The 22,549-nt window shown below is 44.7% G+C and overlaps 1 protein-coding gene across 3 annotated transcripts in view; it reads right to left on the bottom strand.

Annotated features, from left to right (window-relative positions):
- DNM2 (dynamin 2) overlaps nucleotides 1-22,549 on the bottom strand; it is a 78,660-nt gene that overhangs the window by 47,677 nt on the left and 8,434 nt on the right. For all 3 annotated transcript variants that reach the window (XM_086871363.1, XM_086871362.1, XM_086871361.1), the window contains exons 2-7: nucleotides 18,861-18,934; nucleotides 17,625-17,774; nucleotides 8,934-9,137; nucleotides 4,809-4,907; nucleotides 1,640-1,800; nucleotides 1,405-1,547 (exon numbers count right to left, since the gene is read on the bottom strand). In XM_086871363.1, the coding sequence (XP_086727489.1) occupies nucleotides 1,405-1,547; nucleotides 1,640-1,800; nucleotides 4,809-4,907; nucleotides 8,934-9,137; nucleotides 17,625-17,774; nucleotides 18,861-18,934 (831 nt within the window). The remainder of the gene's footprint in view (nucleotides 1-1,404; nucleotides 1,548-1,639; nucleotides 1,801-4,808; nucleotides 4,908-8,933; nucleotides 9,138-17,624; nucleotides 17,775-18,860; nucleotides 18,935-22,549) is intronic.

Consider the following 22,549-nt stretch of genomic DNA (forward strand, 5'->3'; position numbering starts at 1 on the left):
AAAACGGGAATCAGGGAGCCGGAATTCCACGGGAAAACGGGAATCAGGGAGCGGGAATTCCATGGGAAAACGGGAATTGGGGAATGGGAAATCCCACAAAATCCACCCCGAACTGCTGCACCATCCTGGGCGGGAAAAACGGGAATCAGGGAGAGGGAATTCCCGGAATTCCATGGGAAAATGGGAATTGGGGAGAGGGAATTCCCGGAATTCCATGGGAAAACGGGAATCGGGGAATGGGAATCCACCCCGAACTGCTGCACCATCCTGGGGATGGGAAACGGGAATCAGGGAACAGGAACTCCCAAAATTCCCGAAATTCCTCCAAAAACCGGGAATCACGAAAACAAAACCCCCCAAAAATCCCCGGAGTTCAGGAACCAAAAACCCCCAAAACTCCCCGAAACTTCAACCCCCAAAAATCCCCAAAAAACCCCCAAAAACCCCAAAAAATCCCCAAAAAACCCCCAAAAACCCCAAAAAAACCCCAAAAAACCCCCAAAAATCCCAAAAAAAATCCCAAAAACCCCCAAAAAATCCCAAGAAATCCCCAAAAAACCCACAAAAAATCCCAAAAAAACCCCAAAAAACTCCCAAAATCCCCCAAAAGCCCCCCAAAAAATCCCAAAAAAATCCCAAAAAAACCCCCAAAAATCCCCCAAAAAGCCCCCAAAAAAATCCCCCAAATCCCCCCCAAAAAAATCCCCCCAAAAACCCCCAAAAAGCTCCAAAAAATCACCCAAAAAATCCCCAAAAACCCAAAAAACCCCCCAAAAAATCCCAAAAAAATCCCCAAAATCCCCCCAAAAACCCCAAAAAAAATCCCCAAAAAAACCCCAAAACCCCCAAAAACCCCCAAAAAACCCCAAAAAATCCCCATAAAATCCAAAAAAAATCCACAAAAAACCCCCAAAAAACCCCCCAAAAAACCCCCCAAAACCCCCAAAAAAACCCAAAAAAAACCCCAAAAACCCCAAAAAACCCAAAAAAAATCCCCAAAAACCCCCAAAAATCCCCAAAAAATCCCCCAAAAATCCCCAAAAAACCCCCCAAAAAACCCCCCAAAACCCCCAAAAAAACCCAAAAAACCCCCCAAAAACCCCCAAAAAATCCCCAGAAACCCCCCAAAAACCCCAAAAAATCCCAAAAAACCCCAAAAAAACCCCCAAAAACCCCCCTAAAATCCCCAAAAACCCCCCAAAAAACCCCAAAAAATCCCCAAAAACCCCCAAAAACCCCTAAACACCCCCAAAAACCCCAAAAAACCCCCCAAAAACCCCCAAAAAATCCCAAAAAATCCCCCAAAAACCCCAAAAAATCCCCCAAAAACCCCAAAAAAACCCAAAAAAAATCCCCCAAAAAATCAAAATCCCCAGGAATTCTCGGGAAATTTCCGGAACCTACTGGAGCAAAGCTTTGGTTTTGCGGGCGGGATCATCCGGCCGGAAATTCTTGAACTCCTCCACCTCCTTCTCCAGCGAGAGCAGCTGGCTCTGGAGTTTGCTCCGCAGCGCCGGCAGCGTCTCCCGGATGTGGTTGGTGAGTTGCTGGCCGGAAAAAAAACCCAAAAACCCCAGGGATTTGGGGCTGATCCGGGATAAAATTCCCGGTTTTTTTTCCCGTGGAATTTCGGGGATACCTGGTTGAGGACGCGCTGGAGGTGAGGGGTCCCCATGCGCTCGGCCATGTGGCGATAGGAGGGGTGCGAAAGGAAGAATTTGCGCTCGGCGGCCAGAGCGGCGCGGATGTCCTTGCGGCCGTCGATGTCCTTCTGGCTCCGGTTAACAACCCCGATGTATCCTGGGAATGACAGGAAAAATCTGGGAATGACAGGAAAAATCTGGGAATAACCTGGGAAAAATCTCAGAATGACAACAGGAATAACAGGAGTAACAATGGGAGTAACAATGGGAGTAACAATGGGAGTAGCGATGGGAGTAATGGGGGTGTCCTTGCGGCCGTCGATGTCCTTCTGGCTCCGGTTAACAACCCCGATGTACCCTGGGAATGACGGGAAAAATCTGGGAATAACCTGGGAAAAATCTGGGAAAAATCTGGGAAAAATCTGGGAAAAATCTGGGAAAAATCTGGGAGTGATGGGAGTAACAATAGGAGTAACAATGGGAGTAACAATGGGAATAATGGGGGTGTCCTTGCGGCCGTCGATGTCCTTCTGGCTCTGGTTCACCACCCCGATATAACCTGGGAATAACGGGAAAAACAATGGGAATGACGGGAAAAATCTGGGAATAACCTGGGAATAACCTGGAATGACCTGGGAGTGACCTGGGAATGACCGGGGAGTGACCTGGGAGTAACAATGGGAGTAACAATGGGAGTAACAATAACGGGAATAATTGATGGGAATGGGGTGGGAATGGTGGGAATGGGGTGGGGGATATGGCAGGAGGGGACATGGGGGGACATGGGGGGGACACAGGTGACACACAGGTGACACAGGGGTGACACAGGTGACACAGGTGACACAGGTGACACACACAGGTGACACAGGTGACACAGGTGACACAGGGTGACACAGGTGACACAGGTGACACAGGTGACACACACAGGGTGACACACACAGGTGACACACACAGGTGACACACACAGGTGACACAGGTGACACAGGTGACACAGGTGACACAGGGGTGACACAGGTGACACAGAGGAGGTGACACAGGTGACGTCCCCACCTCTCCTCAGTGGCAGCAGTTTGTTCTCAGGTGACACACACAGGTGACACAGGTGACACACACAGGTGACACACACAGGTGACACAGGTGACACAGGGTGACACAGGTGACACAGGGTGACACACACAGGGTGACACACACAGGGTGACACACACAGGTGACACACACAGGTGACACAGGTGACACAGGGTGACACAGGTGACACAGGTGACACACACAGGGTGACACACAGGTGACACAGGTGACACAGGTGACACAGGTGACACACAGGTGACACACAGGTGACACAAGTGACACACAGGTGACACAGGTGACACACACAGGTGACACACAGGTGACACAGGTGACACACACAGGTGACACAGAGGTGACACACAGGTGACACACAGGTGACACACACAGGGTGACACAGGTGACACAGGTGACACAGGGGTGACACAGGTGACACAGGTGACACAGAGGAGGTGACACAGGTGACGTCCCCACCTCTCCTCAGTGGCAGCAGTTTGTTCTCAGGTGACACACACAGGTGACACAGGTGACACACACAGGGTGACACAGGTGACACACACAGGTGACACAGGTGACACACAGGTGACAGAGGTGACACAGGTGACACACACAGGTGACACACAGGTGACACAGGTGACACAGGTGACACAGGTGACACAGGTGACACACAGGTGACGTCCCCACCTCTCCGCAGTGGCAGCAGTTTGTTCACAGGTGACACACAGGTGACACAGGTGACACAGGTGACACACAGGTGACACACAGGGTGACACAGGTGACACAGGTGACAGACACAGGTGACACAGGTGACACACACAGGTGACACAGGTGACACAGGTGACACAGGTGACACAGGTGACACACAGGTGACACACAGGGTGACACAGGTGACACAGGTGACAGACACAGGTGACACAGGTGACACACAGGTGACACAGGTGACACAGGTGCCATCCCCACCTCTCTGCAGTGGCAGCAGTTTGTTCACAGGTGACACACACAGGTGACACAGGTGACACACACAGGGTGACACACACAGGTGACACAGGTGACACACAGGGTGACACAGGTGACACACACAGGTGACACAGGTGACACACAGGTGACACAGGTGACACAGGGTGACACACACAGGGTGACACAGGTGACACAGGTGACACAGGTGACACAGGTGACACACACAGGGTGACACAGGTGACACAGAGGAGGTGACACAGGTGACGTCCCCACCTCTCCGCAGTGGCAGCAGTTTGTTCACAGGTGACACAGGTGACACACACAGGGTGACACAGGTGACACAGGTGACACAGGGGTGACACACAGGTGACACAGGTGACACAGAGGAGGTGACACAGGTGACATCCCCACCTCTCCGCAGTGGCAGCAGTTTGTTCACAGGTGACACACAGGTGACACAGGTGACACAGGTGACACACACAGGTGACACAGGTGACATCCCCACCTCTCCGCAGTGGCAGCAGTTTGTTCACAGGTGACACACAGGTGACACAGGTGACACAGGTGACACACACAGGTGACACACACAGGTGACACACACAGGTGACACAGGTGACATCCCCACCTCTCCGCAGTGGCAGCAGTTTGTTCACAGGTGACACAGGGGTGACACAGGTGACACAGGAGACACACAGGTGACACACAGGTGACACACACAGGTGACACAGGTGACACAGGTGACACAGGTGACGTCCCCACCTCTCCGCAGTGGCAGCAGTTTGTTCACAGGTGACACAGGTGACACACACAGGGTGACACACACAGGGTGACACACACAGGTGACACAGGTGACACAGGTGACACAGGTGACACAGGTGACACAGGTGACACAGGTGACACACACAGGTGACACAGAGGAGGTGACACAGGTGACGTCCCCACCTCTCCGCAGTGGCAGCAGTTTGTTCACAGCTGACACACACAGGTGACACAGGTGACACACACAGGTGACACAGGTGACTCAGGTGACACAGGTGACACACACAGGGTGACACACACAGGTGACACAGGTGACACAGGTGACACAGGTGACACAGGTGACACACACAGGTGACACAGAGGAGGTGACACAGGTGACGTCCCCACCTCTCCGCAGTGGCAGCAGTTTGTTCTCCAGCACGTCCCGAGCGTCCGTCCCCTCGTCCATCAGATCCAGCTTGGTGATCACCCCGATGGTCCTCAGCCCTGGCCGACAATTAACAAATCACTAATTAATTAATCACTAATTAATTAACAAATCACCCCTAATTAACAAATCACCAATTAACAAACCACCAATTAATTAACAAACCACCAATGAATGAATTACTCTGTGGATACACCTCCTTAACAAATCCCCCCTAATTAACAAATCACCAATTAATTAACAAATCACCCCTAATTAACAAATCACCTGCTAACAAACCACCAATTAATTAACAAACCACCAATGAATGAATTACTCCATGGATCCACCTCCTTAACTGTGGATCCACCTCCTTAACAAATCCCTCCTAATTAACAAATCCCCCCTAATTAACAAATCACCCCCAATTAACAAATCACCTGTTAACAAATCACCAATTAATTAACAAATCCCCCCTAATTAACCCCAAACCACAACAAACGAGGAAGAAGAGGATGAAGAATCCCAAATCCATTGGGATTACCCTGACACAAATTCACCTCCTTAACAAACCTCCCCTAATTAACAAATCCCCCCTAATTAACAAATCCCCCCTAATTAACAAATCCCCAATTAACAAATCACCCCTAATTAACCCCAAACGAGGAAGAAGAGGATGAAGAACCCCAAATCCATTGGGATTCCCCAGCAGATCCCCCTCCTTAACAAACCCCCAATTAACAAATCACCCCTAATTAACAAATCACCAATTAACAAACCACCAATTAATTAACAAACCACCAATGAATGAATTACTCCGTGGATCCACCTCCTTAACTGTGGATCCACCTCCTTAACAAATCCCCCCTAATTAACAAATCACCAATTAATTAACAAATCACCCCTAATTAACAAATCACCTGTTAACAAACCACCAATTAATTAACAAACCACCAATGAATGAATTACTCCATGGATCCACCTCCTTAACTGTGGATCCACCTCCTTAACAAATCCCTCCTAATTAACAAATCCCCCCTAATTAACAAATCACCCCCAATTAACAAATCCCCCCTAATTAACAAATCACCAATTAATTAACAAATCACCCCTAATTAACCCCAAACCACAACAAATGAGGAAGAAGAGGATGAAGAATCCCCAATCCATTGGGATTACCCTGACACAAATTCACCTCCTTAACAAACCTCCTCTAATTAACAAATCCCCCCTAATTAAAAAATCCCCCCTAATTAACAAATCCCCAATTAACAAATCCCCCCTAATTAACCCCAAACCACAACAAATGAGGAAGAAGAGGATGAAGAATCCCCAATCCATTGGGATTACCCTGACACAAATTCACCTCCTTAACAAGCCTCCCCTAATTAACAAATCCCTCCTAATTAACAAATCACCAATTAACAAATCACCCCTAATTAACAAATCCCCCCTAATTAACCCCAAACCACAACAAACAAGGAAGAAGAGGATGAAGAATCCCAAACCCATTGGGATTACCCTGCGGATCCACCTCCTTAACAAACCCCCAATTAATGACCACCCCGCCTAATTAACGGAAGCCCGCTAATTAAGGAATTACCCTGCGGATCCACCTCCTTAACAAACCCCCAATTAATTATCAACCCCCAATTAATTAACCAATCCCCCATGAATGAATTACCATGCGGATCCACCTCCTTAACAAACCCCCAATTAATTATCAAACCCCCAATTAATTACCACCCCCCAATTAATTAACCAATCCCCCATTAATGAATTACCATGCGGATCCACCTCCTTAACAAATCCCCAATTAACAAATCACTGCTAATTAACCCCAAACCACAACAAACGAGGAAGAAGAGGATGAAGAACCCCAAACCCATGGGGATTACCCTGCGGATCCACCTCCTTAACAAATGCCCCCTAATTAACCAACCCCCAATTAATTAACCAATCCCCCATTAAGGAATTACCCTGCGGATCCACCTCCTTAACAAATCCCCAATTAATTACCAACCCCCAATTAATGACCTAATTAACCCTAATTAACAGAAGGCCGCTAAGTAAGGAATTACCCTGCGGATCCACCTCCTTAACAAATCCCCAATTAATTATCAAACCCCCAATTAACGACCACCCCCCAATTAATTAACCAATCCCCCATTAATGAATTATCCTGCGGATTCACCTCCTTAACAAACCCCCAATTAATGACCACCCCCCAATTAATTAACGGATCCCCCATTAACGAATTACCCTGCGGATCCACCTCCTTAACAAACCCCCAATTAACAAATCACCAATTAATTAACAAATCACCAATTAATTAACAAATCACCCCTAATTAACCCCAAACGAGGAACAAGAGGATAAAGGACCCCAAATCCATTGGGATTCCCCAGCGGATCCACCTCCTTAACAAACCCCCAATTAATGACCACCCCGCCTAATTAACGGAAGGCCGCTAATTAACGAATTACCCTGCGGATCCAACTCCTTAACAAACCCCCAATTAACGACCACCCCCCAATTAATTAACCAACCCCCATGAATGAATTACCCTGCGGATCCACCTCCTTAACAAACCCCCAATTAATTACCACCCCCCAATTAATGACCACCCCTCAATTAATTAACCAACCCCCATGAATGAATTACCCTGCGGATCCACCTCCTTAACAAACCCCCAATTAATTATCAAGCCCCCAATTAATGACCACCCCCCAATTAATGACCACCCCCCAATTAATTAACCAACCCCCCATGAATGAATTACCCTGTGGATCCACCTCCTTAACAAACCCCCAATTAATGACCTAATTAACCCTAATTAACCGAAACCCGCTAATTAAGGAATTACCCTGTGGATCCACCTCCTTAACTGTGGATCCACCTCCTTAACAAACCCCCAATTAACGACCACACCCCAATTAATTAACCAACCCCCATGAATGAATTACCCTGCGGATCCACCTCCTTAACAAACCCCCAATTAATGACCTAATTAACCCTAATTAACGGAAGCCCGCTAATTAAGGAATTACCCTGCGGATCCACCTCCTTAACAAACCCCCAATTAATGACCTAATTAACCCTAATTAACCGAAACCCGCTAATTAAGGAATTACCCTGCGGATCCACCTCCTTAACAAACCCCCAATTAATTACCACCCCCCAATTAATTCCCTGATCCCCCATGAATGAATTACCCTGCGGATCCACCTCCTTAACAAACCCCCAATTAATGACCACCCCGCCTAATTAACGGAAGGCCGCTAATTAAGGAATTACCCTGCGGATCCACCTCCTTAACTGTGGATCCACCTCCTTAACAAACCCCCAATTAATTATCAACCCCCAATTAATTAACCAACCCCCCATGAATGAATTACCCTGCGGATCCACCTCCTTAACAAACCCCCAATTAATTATCAAACCCCCAATTAATTAACCAATCCCCCATTAATGAATTACCCTGCGGATCCACCTCCTTAACAAACCCCCAATTAATTACCAACCCCCAATTAATGACCTAATTAACCCTAATTAACGGAAGCCCGCTAATTAAGGAATTACCCTGCGGATCCACCTCCTTAACAAACCCCCAATTAATTACCACCCCCCAATTAATTAACAGATCCCCCATTAATGAATTACCCTGCGGATCCACCTCCTTAACAAACCCCCCCTAATTAACAAACCCCCAATTAATTAACCAATCCCCCATGAATGAATTACCCTGCAGATCCACCTCCTTAACAAACCCCCAATTAATTATCAAACCCCCAATTAATTACCACCCCCCAATTAATTCCCCAATCCCCCATTAATGAATTACCCTGCGGATCCACCTCCTTAACAAACCCCCAACTAATTACCAACCCCCAATTAATGACCTAATTAACCCTAATTAACCAAAGCCCACTAATTAAGGAATTACCCTGCGGATCCACCTCCTTAACAAAGCCCCCTAATTACCACCCCCCAATTAATTCCCCAATCCCCCATTAATGAATTACCCTGCGGATCCACCTCCTTAACAAACCCCCAATTAATTATCAAACCCCCAATTAATTAACCAACCCCCATTAATGAATTACCCTGCGGATCCACCTCCTTGGCCATTTTGAGTGCGTCGGAGTTGGCCAGGTCGGTGTTTGCGGGCGTCACGGCGAGGATGAGGCTGCTGTCGCGGGCGATGAACTGCAGGATCATGTCCCGGATCTGGGCCTCGATATCGGGGGGCTGATCCCCCACGGGCACCTTGGTGATCCCGGGCAGATCGATCAGCGTCAGGTTCAGCACTGCCGCAGCCAGGGAGAGCCATGGGGTTAGCGTGCCCGGGGAAATTCACGGATTCATCCCGCTTTTCCCGCATTTTCACCGGATTTTTCCCACTTTTCCTGGATTTTTCCCACTTTTTTCTGGATTTTTCCCACTTCTTTCTGGATTTTTCCCACTTTTTTCTGGATTTTCCCCACATTTTTCTGGATTTTCCCCACTTTTCCTGGATTTTTCCCACTTTTTTACCGTTTTTCCAGGATTTTCCCCGTTTTTTCCAGGATTTTTCTGGATTTTTCCTGGATTTTTCCCACTTTTTTCTGGATTTTTCCCACTTTTTTCCCATTTTTCCCAGATTTTTCTGGATTTTTTTCTGGATTTTTCCCCACTTTTTTCTGGATTTTTCCCACTTTTTTCTGGATTTTTCCCACTTTTCCTGGATTTTTCCCACTTTTTTCTGGATTTTCCCCACTTTTTTCTGGATTTTTCCCACTTCTTTCTGGATTTTTCCCACGTTTTTCTGGATTTTTCCCACATTTTTCCCATTTTTTCTGGATTTTTCTGGATTTTTCCCACTTTTTCTGGATTTTTCCCACTTTTTTCTGGATTTTTCCCAGTTTTCCTGGATTTTTCCCACATTTTTCCCCTTTTTCCAGGATTTTTCTGGATTTTTTTCTGGATTTTTCCCACATTTTTCTGGATTTTTCCCACTTTTTTCTGGATTTTTCCCACTTTTCCTGGATTTTTCCCAGTTTTCCTGGATTTTTCCCACTTTTCCTGGATTTTCCCACACTTTTCTGGATTTTTCCCACTTTTCCTGGATTTTTCCCAATTTTTTCTGGATTTTTCCCACTTTTTCCTGGTTTTTTCCACATTTTTCTGGATTTTTCCCACTTTTTTCCCGTTTTTCCCAGATTTTTCTGGATTTTTTCCTGGATTTTTCCCTGGATTTTTCCCACTTTTTCCTGGATTTTTTCCCACATTTTTCCCATTTTTCCCAGGATTTTTCTGGACTTTTCCCAGGATTTTTCCCACACTTTTCTGGATTTTTCCCACTTTTTTCTGGATTTTTCCCACATTTTCCCCGTTTTTCCCAGAATTTTTCTGGATTTTTCCTGGATTTTTCCCACTTTTTTCTGGATTTTCCCCACATTTTTCTGGATTTCCCCCACATTTTTCCCATTTTTTCCAGGATTTTTCTGGATTTTTTTCTGGATTTTTCCCACTTTTTTATGGATTTTTCCCACTTTTTTCTGGATTTTTCCCACACTTTTCTGGATTTTTCCCACTTTTTTCTGGATTTTTCCCACTTCTTTCTGGACTTTTCCCACTTCTTTCTGGATTTTTCCCACTTCTTTCTGGATTTTTCCCACTTTTCCTGGATTTTTCCCAGTTTTCCTGGATTTTTCCCACTTTTTTCTGGATTTTTCCCACTTTTTTCTGGATTTTCCCCACTTTTCCTGGATTTTTCCCAATTTTCCTGGATTTTTCCCACTTTTTTCTGGATTTTTCCCACACTTTTCTGGATTTTTCCCACTTTTTTTCTGGATTTTTCCCACTTTTTTTCTGGATTTTTCCCAGTTTTTCTGGATGTTTCCCACGTTTTCCTGGATTTTTCCCACATTTTTCCCATTTTTTCCAGGATTTTTCTGGATTTTTTTCTGGATTTTTCCCACTTTTCCTGGATTTTTCCCACATTTTTCCCCTTTTTCCAGGATTTTTCTGGATTTTTTTCTGGATTTTTCCCACATTTTTCTGGATTTTTCCCACTTTTTTCCTGGATTTTTCCCACTTTTTTCTGGATTTTTCCCACTTTTTTCCCGTTTTTCCCAGAATTTTTCTGGATTTTTCCTGGACTTTTCCCACTTTTCCTGGATTTTTCCCACTTTTTTCTGGATTTTCCCCACTTTTTTCTGGATTTTTCCCACATTTTTCCCATTTTTTCCAGGATTTTTCTGGATTTTTCCCACTTTTTCTGGATTTTTCCCAGTTTTCCTGGATTTTTCCCACTTTTCCTGGATTTTTCCCACATTTTTCTGGATTTTTCCCACTTTTTTCCTGGATTTTTCCCAGTTTTCCTGGATTTTTCCCACTTTTTTCCTGGATTTTTCCCACTTTTTCCTGGTTTTTTCCACATTTTTCTGGATTTTTCCCACTTTTTTCCCGTTTTTCCCAGATTTTTCTGGATTTTTTCCTGGATTTTTCCCTGGATTTTTCCCACTTTTTCCTGGATTTTTTCCCACATTTTTCCCATTTTTCCCAGGATTTTTCTGGACTTTTCCCAGGATTTTTCCCACACTTTTCTGGATTTTTCCCACTTTTTTCTGGATTTTTCCCACATTTTTCCCGTTTTTCCCAGGATTTTTCTGGATTTTTTTCTGGATTTTTCCCACTTTTTTATGGATTTTTCCCACTTTTTTCTGGATTTTTCCCACACTTTTCTGGATTTTTCCCACTTTTTTCTGGATTTTTCCCACTTCTTTCTGGACTTTTCCCACTTCTTTCTGGATTTTTCCCACTTCTTTCTGGATTTTTCCCACTTTTCCTGGATTTTTCCCAGTTTTCCTGGATTTTTCCCACTTTTTTCTGGATTTTTCCCACTTTTTTCTGGATTTTCCCCACTTTTCCTGGATTTTTCCCAATTTTCCTGGATTTTTCCCACTTTTTTCTGGATTTTTCCCACACTTTTCTGGATTTTTCCCACTTTTTTTCTGGATTTTTCCCACTTTTTTTCTGGATTTTTCCCAGTTTTTCTGGATGTTTCCCACGTTTTCCTGGATTTTTCCCACATTTTTCCCATTTTTTCCAGGATTTTTCTGGATTTTTTTCTGGATTTTTCCCACTTTTCCTGGATTTTTCCCACATTTTTCCCCTTTTTCCAGGATTTTTCTGGATTTTTTTCTGGATTTTTCCCACATTTTTCTGGATTTTTCCCACTTTTTTCCTGGATTTTTCCCACTTTTTTCTGGATTTTTCCCACTTTTTTCCCGTTTTTCCCAGAATTTTTCTGGATTTTTCCTGGACTTTTCCCACTTTTCCTGGATTTTTCCCACTTTTTTCTGGATTTTCCCCACTTTTTTCTGGATTTTTCCCACATTTTTCCCATTTTTTCCAGGATTTTTCTGGATTTTTCCCACTTTTTCTGGATTTTTCCCAGTTTTCCTGGATTTTTCCCACTTTTCCTGGATTTTTCCCACATTTTTCTGGATTTTTCCCACTTTTTTCCTGGATTTTTCCCAGTTTTCCTGGATTTTTCCCACTTTTTTCCTGGATTTTTCCCACTTTTTCCTGGTTTTTTCCACATTTTTCTGGATTTTTCCCACTTTTTTCCCGTTTTTCCCAGATTTTTCTGGATTTTTTCCTGGATTTTTCCCTGGATTTTTCCCACTTTTTCCTGGATTTTTTCCCACATTTTTCCCATTTTTCCCAGGATTTTTCTGGACTTTTCCCAGGATTTTTCCCACACTTTTCTGGATTTTTCCCACTTTTTTCTGGATTTTTCCCACATTTTTCCCGTTTTTCCCAGGATTTTTCTGGATTTTTTTCTGGATTTTTCCCACTTTTTTCTGGATTTTTCCCACTTTTTTCTGGATTTTTCCCAGTTTTCCTGGATTTTTCCCACATTTTCCCCCTTTTTCCAGGATTTTTCTGGATTTTTTTCTGGATTTTTCCCACATTTTTCTGGATTTTTCCCACATTTTTCTGGATTTTTCCCACTTTTTTCCTGGATTTTTCCCACATTTTTCCCATTTTTTCCAGGATTTTTCTGGACTTTTTCCTGGATTTTTCCCACTTTTCCTGGATTTTTCCCACTTTTTTCTGGATTTTTCCCACTTCTTTCTGGATTTTTCCCACTTTTTTCTGGATTTTCCCCACTTTTTTCTGGATTTTCCCCACATTTTTCTGGATTTTCCCCACTTTTCCTGGATTTTTCCCACTTTTTTACCGTTTTTCCAGGATTTTTCCCGTTTTTTCCAGGATTTTTCTGGATTTTTCCTGGATTTTTCCCACTTTTTTCTGGATTTTCCCCACTTTTTTCTGGATTTTTCCCACTTTTCCTGGATTTTTCCCACTTTTTTCTGGATTTTTCCCACATTTTTCCCATTTTTTCCAGGATTTTTCTGGATTTTTCCCACTTTTTCTGGATTTCTCCCACTTTTTCCTGGATTTTTCCCACTTTTCCTGGATTTTTCCCACATTTTTCCCATTTTTTCCAGGATTTTTCTGGATTTTTTTCTGGATTTTTCCCACTTTTTTCCCAGATTTTCCCCATATTTTTCTGGATTTTTTCTGGATTTTTCCCATTTTCCCCCCCCATATTTTTCTGGATTTTTCCAATTTTTTCCCATATTTTTCTGGATTTTTTCCTGGATTTTCCCCACTTTTCCTGGATTTTTCACACTTTTCCTGGATTTTCCCACACTTTTCTGGATTTTTCCCACTTTTTTTTGGATTTTCCCCACTTTTCCTGGATTTTTCCCACTTTTTCCTGGATTTTTCCCACTTTTCCTGGATTTTCCCCACACTTTTCTGGATTTTCCCCACACTTTTCTGGATTTTTCCCAGTTTTCCTGGATTTTTCCCACTTTTTTCTGGATTTTCCCCACTTTTTTCTGGATTTTTCCCACTTTTTTCTGGATTTTTCCCACATTTTCCTGGATTTTTCCCACATTTTTCCCGTTTTTTCCAGGATTTTTCCCGTTTTTTCCAGGATTTTTCTGGATTTTTCCTGGATTTTTCCCACTTCTTTCTGGATTTTTCCCACATTTTTCTGGATTTTTCCCACATTTTTCTGGATTTTTTTCTGGATTTTTCCCACATTTTTCTGGATTTTTCCCAGTTTTCCTGGATTTTTCCCACATTTTCCTGGATTTTTTCCCAGATTTTTCCCATTTTTCCCAGGATTTTTCTGGATTTTTTCCACTTTTTCTGGATTTTTCCCACTTTTCCTGGATTTTTCCCACATTTTTCTGGATTTTTCCCACTTTTTTCCCGTTTTTCCCAGAATTTTTCTGGATTTTTCCTGGATTTTTCCCACTTTTTTCTGGATTTTTCCCACTTTTTTCTGGATTTTTCCCACTTTTTTCCCGTTTTTCCCAGATTTTTCTGGACTTTTTCCTGGATTTTTCCCACTCTTTTCTGGATTTTTCCCACTTTTTTCTGGATTTTTCCCACTTCTTTCTGGATTTTTCCCACGTTTTTCTGGATTTTTCCCACATTTTTCCCATTTTTCCAGGATTTTTCTGGATTTTTTTCTGGATTTTTCCCACTTTTTTCTGGATTTTTCCCACTTTTCCTGGATTTTCCCCACTTTTTTCTGGATTTTCCCCACTTTTTTCTGGATTTTTCCCACTTCTTTCTGGATTTTTCCCACTTTTTCTGGATTTTTCCCACTTTTTTCTGGATTTTTCCCAGTTTTCCTGGATTTTTCCCACATTTTTCCCGTTTTTCCCAGATTTTTCTGGATTTTTTTCTGGATTTTTCCCACAATTTTCTGGATTTTCCCCACTTTTCCTGGATTTTTCCCACATTTTTCCCATTTTTTCCCAGGATTTTTCTGGATTTTTCCTGGATTTTTCCCACTTTTTTCTGGATTTTTCCCACTTTTTCCCCATTTTTCCCAGATTTTTCTGGATTTTTTTCTGGATTTTTCCCACACTTTTCTGGATTTTCCCTACTTTTTCCTGGATTTTTCCCACTTTTCCTGGATTTTTCCCACTTTTTTCTGGATTTTCCCCACTTTTTCCTGGATTTTTTCCCACATTTTTCCCATTTTTCCCAGGATTTTTCTGGATTTTTCCCTGGATTTTTCCCACTTTTTTCTGGATTTTTACCACTTTTTTCTGGATTTTTCCCACTTTTTTCTGGATTTTTCCCACTTTTCCTGGATTTTTCCCACTTTTTTCTGGATTTTTCCCACTTTTCCTGGATTTCTCCCACGTTTTCCTGGATTTTTTCCCACTTTTTTCCCGTTTTTCCCAGAATTTTTCTGGATTTTTCCTGGATTTTTCCCACTTTTTTCTGGATTTTTCCCACATTTTTCTGGATTTTCCCCACATTTTTCTGGATTTTTCCCACTTTTTCCTGGATTTTTCCCACTTTTTTCTGGATTTTTCCCACTTTTTTCCTGGATTTTTCCCAGTTTTCCTGGATTTTTCCCACTTTTCCTGGATTTTTCCCACTTTTCCTGGATTTTCCCACTTCTTTCTGGATTTTTCCCACATTTTTCTGGATTTTTCCCACTTTTTTCTGGATTTTTCCCACTTTTTCCTGGATTTTTCCCACATTTTTCCCATTTTTTCTGGATTTTTCTGGATTTTTTCTGGATTTTTCCCACTTTTTTTTGGATTTTCCCACTTTTTCCTGGATTTTTCCCACTTTTTTCTGGATTTTTCCCACTTTTTTCTGGATTTTTCCCACTTTTTTCTGGATTTTTCCCACATTTTCCTGGATTTTTCCCTCTTTTTCCTGGATTTTTCCCACTTTTTTCTGGATTTTTCCCACTTTTTCCTGGATTTTTCCAACTTTTTTCTGGATTTTTCCAACTTTTTTCTGGATTTTTCCCACTTTTCTGGATTTTCCCCACTTTTCCTGGATTTTTCCCACGTTTTCCTGGATTTTTTCCCACATTTTTCCCATTTTTTCCAGGATTTTTCTGGATTTTTTTCTGGATTTTTCCCACATTTTTCTGGATTTTTCCCACTTTTCCTGGATTTTTCCCACTTTTTTCTGGATTTTTCCCACTTTTTCTGGATTTTTCCCAGTTTCCCTGGATTTTTCCCACTTTTTTCTGGATTTTTCCAACTTTTTTCCCGTTTTTCCCAGATTTTTCTGGATTTTTTTCTGGATTTTTCCCACATTTTTCTGGATTTTCCCCACATTTTTCCCATTTTTTCCAGGATTTTTCTGGATTTTTTTCTGGATTTTTCCCACTTTTCCTGGATTTTTCCCACATTTTTCCCAGAATTTTTCTGGATTTTTCCTGGATTTTTCCCACTTTTTTCTGGATTTTTCCCACATTTTTCTGGATTTTCCCCACGTTTTTCCCGTTTTTTCCAGGATTTTTCTGGATTTTTTTCTGGATTTTTCCCACATTTTTCTGGATTTTTCCCACTTATTTCTGGATTTTTCCCACTTTTTTCTGGATTTTTCCCACTTTTTCCTGGATTTTTCCCACATTTTCCTGGATTTTTCCCACTTTTTTCCCGTTTTTCCCAGATTTTTCTGGATTTTTTTCTGGATTTTTCCCTTTTTTTTCCCCGGTTTTTCCCATTTTTTCCCGTATTTTTCTGGATTTTTCCCACTTTTTTCCCGGTTTTTCCCAGTTTTTCCCATTTTTTCCCGGATTTTTCTCACTTTTTTCCCGTTTTTTCCCGGATTTTTCCCATTTTTCCTGGATTTTTCCCATTTTTTCCCATTTTTACCTGGCTTTTCCTGGATTTTTCCCATTTCTTCCCGTATTTTTCTGGATTTTTTCTGGATTTTTCCCACATTTTTCCCATTTTTTCCCAGATTTTTCCCACTTTTTTCCCGTTTTTTCCCATTTTTTTCCCAGATTTTTCTGGATTTTTTCTGGATTTTTCCCATTTTTTCCCGTTTTTTCCCAGTTATTTTCCCCATATTTTCCCATATTTTTCCCGTATTTTTCCCAGTATTTTTCCCGTTATTTTCCCGTTATTTTCCCGTTATTTTCCCGTATTTTCCCAGTATTTTCCCATATTTTTCCCATATTTTTCCCATATTTTTCCCATATCTTTCCCGTATTTTTCCGGGATTTTTCCCAGTATTTTTCCCCTTACCGTGGGGGGAGTACACCCGTATTTTTCCCATATTTTTCCGGGATTTTTCCCAATATTTTCCCGTATTTTTCCCATATTTTCCCGGTATTTTCCCATATTTTTCCAGGACTTTTCCCATATTTTTCCCGTATTTTTCCCATATTTTTCCCAGTATTTTCCCGTATTTTTCCAGGATTTTTCCCAGTATTTTTCCCAGTATTTTCCTGTATTTTTCTGGGATTTTTCCCATATTTTTCCCATATTTTTCCAGGACTTTTCCCAATATTTTCCCGTATTTTTCTCATATTTTCCCGGTATTTTCCCATATTTTTCCCAGTATTTTCCCATATTTTTCCAGGACTTTTCCCATATTTTTCCCATAGTTTTCCCATATTTTTCCCATATTTTTCCCGTATTTTTCCCATATTTTTCCCGTATTTTTCCCATATTTTTCCCATATTTTTCCCATATTTTCCTGGTATTTTCCCATATTTTTCCCGGTATTTTCCCATATTTTTCCAGGACTTTTCCCGTATTTTTCCCATATTTTTCCCGTATTTTTCCCATATTTTTCCTGTATTTTTCCCATAGTTTTCCCATATTTTTCCCATATTTTTCCCATACTTTTCCCATATTTTTCCCATATTTTTCCCAGTATTTTCCCATATTTTTCCCGGACTTTTCCCATTATTTTCCCGTTTTTTTCCCGTTCTTTTCCCGTTTTCCCCTCACCGTGGGGGGAGTACACGCGCAGGTTGATGGGGACGGGGGAAATCCCTTTGTTGGTGCCGGTGACGCGCTCGGTCTCGGCCTCGATCTCCTGCCGCACCTCGTCGAAATCCGTGAATTTCCTGGACTTGCAGTGCAGGAATTCCGCGTATTCTGGGGGAAAAAAAATGGGAAAAGTGGGGAAAAAAAGCGGGAAAATCCCCGGAATTCTCCGGAAAATCGCGCCGGGGGGGTTGAATCGCCTTCCGAAGGAACCTCCGGAATTATCCTGGAATTACCCCAGAATTATTCTGGAATTACCCCGGAATTATCCCGGAATTACCCCGGAATTACCCCAGAATTACCCTGGAATTACCCTGGAATTATCCCAGAATTATCCCGGAATTACCCCGGAATTACCCCAGAATTACCCTGGAATTATCCCGGAATTATTCTGGAATTACCCCGGAATTACCCCGGATTTATCCCGGAATTACCCCGGAATTACCCCGAAATTACCCCGGAATTATCCCGGAATTATCCCGGAATTACCCCGGAATTATCCCAGAATTATCCCGGAATTACCCCGGATTTATCCCGGAATTATTCGGGAATTATCCCGGAATTACCCCGGATTTATCCCAGAATTATTCTGGAATTATCCCGGAATTACCCCGGAATTACCCCGGATTTATCCCGGAATTACCCCGGATTTATCCCGGATTTATCCCGGAATTATCCGGAATTACCCCGGAATTATCCCGGAATTATCCCGGAATTACCCAGGAATTACCCCGGAATTACCCCGGAATTATCCCGGAATTACCCCGGAATTATCCCGGAATTATCCCGGAATTACCCTGGATTTATCCCGGAATTATCCCGGAATTATCCCGGAATTCCTCAGTTTTCCTTGGAATTTCTTGGAATTCCTTGGATTTCCTTGGAATTCCTCAGCATTCCTTGGATTTCCTTGGATTTCCCTGGAATTCCTTGGATTTCCTCAGAATTCCTTGGATTTCCTCAGAATTCCTTGGATTTCCTTGGATTTCCCTGGCATTCCTTGGTTTTCCTCAGCATTCCTTGGATTTTCCTTGGATTTCCTTGGATATCCTTGGATTTCCTTGGAATTCCTCAGCATTCCTCGATTTCCCCCGGCATTCCCCGACTTCTCCCCCTCGTTTTCCCCACCCTGAGCTCGGGGAAATCCGGGAATTGCGGCGTTTTCCCGATCCCATTCCCGCTTTTCCGGCCCCGTACCCGTCTTGGAGAAGATGAGCTGCAGGATGAGCGGCCGGCGCGTGACGATCCCGGAGCCGCGGGGCAGGAAATCCCTGGAAAAGACGGAAAAGAGGGAAAAGACGGATCAATTCCTTCATTAATTAAAGTTTGGGATCGATCCCGGAAATCAGAACATTCCAGAAAATCGGGAATTCCCACGGAATTCAGAACCTGGGGAGGATTTTCCCTGGAAAAATGAGAAATTTGGGATCCCTGCGGCTTTTCCCGAGCCCGGATCAGCGGGAACGAGGCCGGGAATGGTTTGGGAATGGGTTGGGATCAATCCCTGGGATCAGAACATTCCAGAAAATCAGGGAATTCCCAAAATTCCCACGGAATTCAGAACCTGGGGAGGATTTTCCCTGGAAAAATGAGAAATTTGGGATCCCTGCGGCTTTTCCCGAGCCCGGATCAGCGGGAACGAGGCCGGGAAAGGTTTGGGAATGGTTTGGGAATGAACCGGGAATGGGTTGGGAATGAACCGGGAAAGGTTTGGGATCAATCCCTGGGATCAGAACATTCCTGGAAAATCGGGAATTCCCAAAATTCCCACAGAATTCAGAACCTGGGGAGGATTTTTCCTGAAAAAATGAGAAATTTGGGATCCCTGCGGCTTTTCCCGAGCCTGGATCAGCGGGAACGAGGCCGGGAAAGGTTTGGGAATGGTTTGGGAATGGTTTGGGATCAATCCCAGAAATCAGAACATTCCAGAAAATCGGGAATTCCCAAAATTCCCACGGAATTCAGAACCTGGGGAGGATTTTTCCCGGAAAAATGAGAAATTTGGGATCCCTGCGGCTTTTCCCGAGCCCGGATCAGCGGGAACGAGGCCGGGAAAGGTTTGGGAATGGTTTGGGAATGGTTTGGGATCAATCCCTGGGATCAGAACATTCCAGAAAATCGGGAATTCCCAAAATTCCCACAGAATTCAGAACCTGGGAGGATTTTTCCTGGAAAAATGAGAAATTTGGGATCCCTGCGGCTTTTCCTGAGCCCGGATCAGCGGGAATGAACCGGGAATGGGTTGGGAATGGTTTGGGAATGGGTTGGGAATGGTTTGGGAATGAACCGGGAATGGGTTGGGAATGAACCGGGAATGGGTTGGGAATGAACCGGGAATGGGTTGGGAATGAACCGGGAATGGTTTGGGAATGGTTTGGGAATGGGTTGGGAATGGGTTGGGAATGGTTTGGGAATGGTTTGGGAATGGTTTGGGAATGGGTTGGGAATGGGTTGGGAATGGGATGGGAATGGGTTGGGTTGGGAATGGGTTGGGAATGAACCCGGAATGGTTTGGGAATGGGTTGGGAACGGGATGGGAATGGGTTGGGAATGGTTTGGGAATGGGTTGGGAATGGGTTGGGAATGGGTTGGGAATGGGTTGGGAATGGGTTGGGAATGGGTTGGGAATGGGTTGGGAATGGTTTGGGAATGGGTTGGGAATGGGTTGGGAATGGGTTGGGAATGGTTTGGGAATGGGGAATTCCGTGGGAGCGGCCGCGGATGCCGGAACCGCCCCGGACGTTGCGGCATTCCCGCCATTCCCGGCGTTCCCGGCATTCCCAGCATTCCCTGCATTCCCTGCATTCCCAGCATTCCCGGCATTCCCTGCATTCCCTGCATTCCCGGCATTCCCGGCATTCCCGGCATTCCCTGCATTCCCTGCATTCCCGGCATTCCCAGCATTCCCTGCATTCCCGGCATTCCCGGCATTCCCGGCATTCCCGGCGTCATTCCAAGGAAAACAATTCCTGCCCAACCGGGAGGACGAGTCTGGCGGGAAGGGCCCAACCCCGGGCTGGGAAAAGCTGGAATAAAGCTCAGGGAGGGCGGAATTCCCGGATCCCACGGGAATTCCCGGGGGGATTCCTGGGAATTGGGATTCAGTGGGATCAGATGTTCCCTGATCCCACGGGAATTCCCGGGGGGATTCCTGGGAATTTCGATCCAGTGGGATCGGCTGTTCCCTGATCCCATGGGAATTCCCGGGGGGATTCCTGGGAATTGGGATTCCAGGGAATTGGGATCGGCTGTTCCCTGATCCCACGGGAATTCCCGGGGGGATTCCAATGAATTGGGATTGGCTGTTCCCTGATCCTGGTGGGAATTCCCAGGGGGATTCCTGGGAATTGGGATCGGCTGTTCCCTGATCCCACGGGAATTCCCAGGGGGATTCCTGGGAATTGGGATTTCTGGGAATTGGGATCGGCTGTTCCCTGATCCCACGGGAATTCCCGGGGGGATTCCCATAAATCTGGGTCTAGTGGGATCGGCTGTTCCCTGATCCCAGCCCTGATCCCACAGGAATGTCGATCCCAGGGATATTCCCATAAATTTGGGATCAGTGGGATCGGCTGTTCCCTGATCCCACGGGAATTCCCAGGAATATTCCCATGAATTGGATCGGCCGTTCCCTGATCCTGGTGGGAATTCCCAGGGGGATTCCTGGGAATTGGGATCCAGTGGGATCGGCTGTTCCCTGATCCCAGCCCTGATCCCAGGGATATTCCCATAAATTGGGGTCCATGGGATCGGCTGTTCCCTGATCTCAGTGGGAATTCCCAGGGGGATTCCTGGGAATTGGGATCCAGTGGGATCGGCTGTTCCCTGGTCCCAGGGATATTCCCATAAATTGGGTTCAGTGGGATTGGCTGTTCCCTGATCCCACGGGAATTCCCAGGGGGATTCCTGGGAATTGGGATCGGCTGTTCCCTGATCCTGGTGGGAATTCCCGGGGGGATTCCTGGGAATTGGGATCCAGTGGGATCGGCTGTTCCCTGATCCTGGTGGGAATTCCCAGGAATATTCCCATGAATTGGGATCGGCTGTTCCCTGATCCCACGGGAATTCTCAGGGGGATTCCTGGGAATTTCGATCCAGTGGGATTGGCTGTTCCCTGATCCCAGCAGGAATGTTGATCCCAGGAATATTCCCATAAATCTGGGTTCAGTGGGATCGGCTGTTCCCTGATCCCAGGAATATTCCCATAAATTTGAACTCAGTGGGATCGGCTGTTCCCTGATCCCAGCAGGAATGTTGATCCCAGAGAGCTTCCCATAAATCTGGGATCAATGGGATCGGCTGTTCCCTGATCCCTGTGGGAATATTCCCATAAATCTGGGATCCATGGGATCGGCTGTTCCCTGATCCCAGCCCTGATCCCAGGGATATTCCCATAAATTTGGGATCGATGGGATCGGCTGTTCCCTGATCCCGGTGGAAATTCCCAGGAATATTCCCATAAATCTGGGATCCATGGGATCGGCTGTTCCCTGATCCCTGTGGGAATATTCCCATAAATCTGGGATCCATGGGATCAGCTCTTCCCTTCCCCCATCCCCGATCCCAGCCCCAGGTGACCCCCCCAGCCCCCTGGGAATTCCCATTCCGGGAATTTTGCGGACACCCGGAGCAGGATCCGCCCAGCTCCGGCCGGATCCCGCCGTGACGTCACCGAGGCCGGATCCGGCCGCCTCCCACCTGGGCCAGGTGTGAGCCAGGGGACAAAGGGCGGGGAAGTCGGGAAATCCCCGATCCCGGGGGAAATTCCCGCTTTTTCCGGGATTTTCAACACCTCAGTCCCCGTGGAATTCCCTCTCCAGTCCCTGCCGAGCTCTTCCCGGTGATTCTCACCCCAAATCCAGGGAGAGGAAAATTCCAGATCTTTG

The sequence above is a fragment of the Cyanistes caeruleus genome, chromosome 35 (genome assembly GCF_971803275.1).
Source record: "Cyanistes caeruleus chromosome 35, bCyaCae1.hap1.1, whole genome shotgun sequence".
Classification (NCBI taxonomy): Eukaryota; Metazoa; Chordata; class Aves; order Passeriformes; family Paridae; genus Cyanistes; species Cyanistes caeruleus.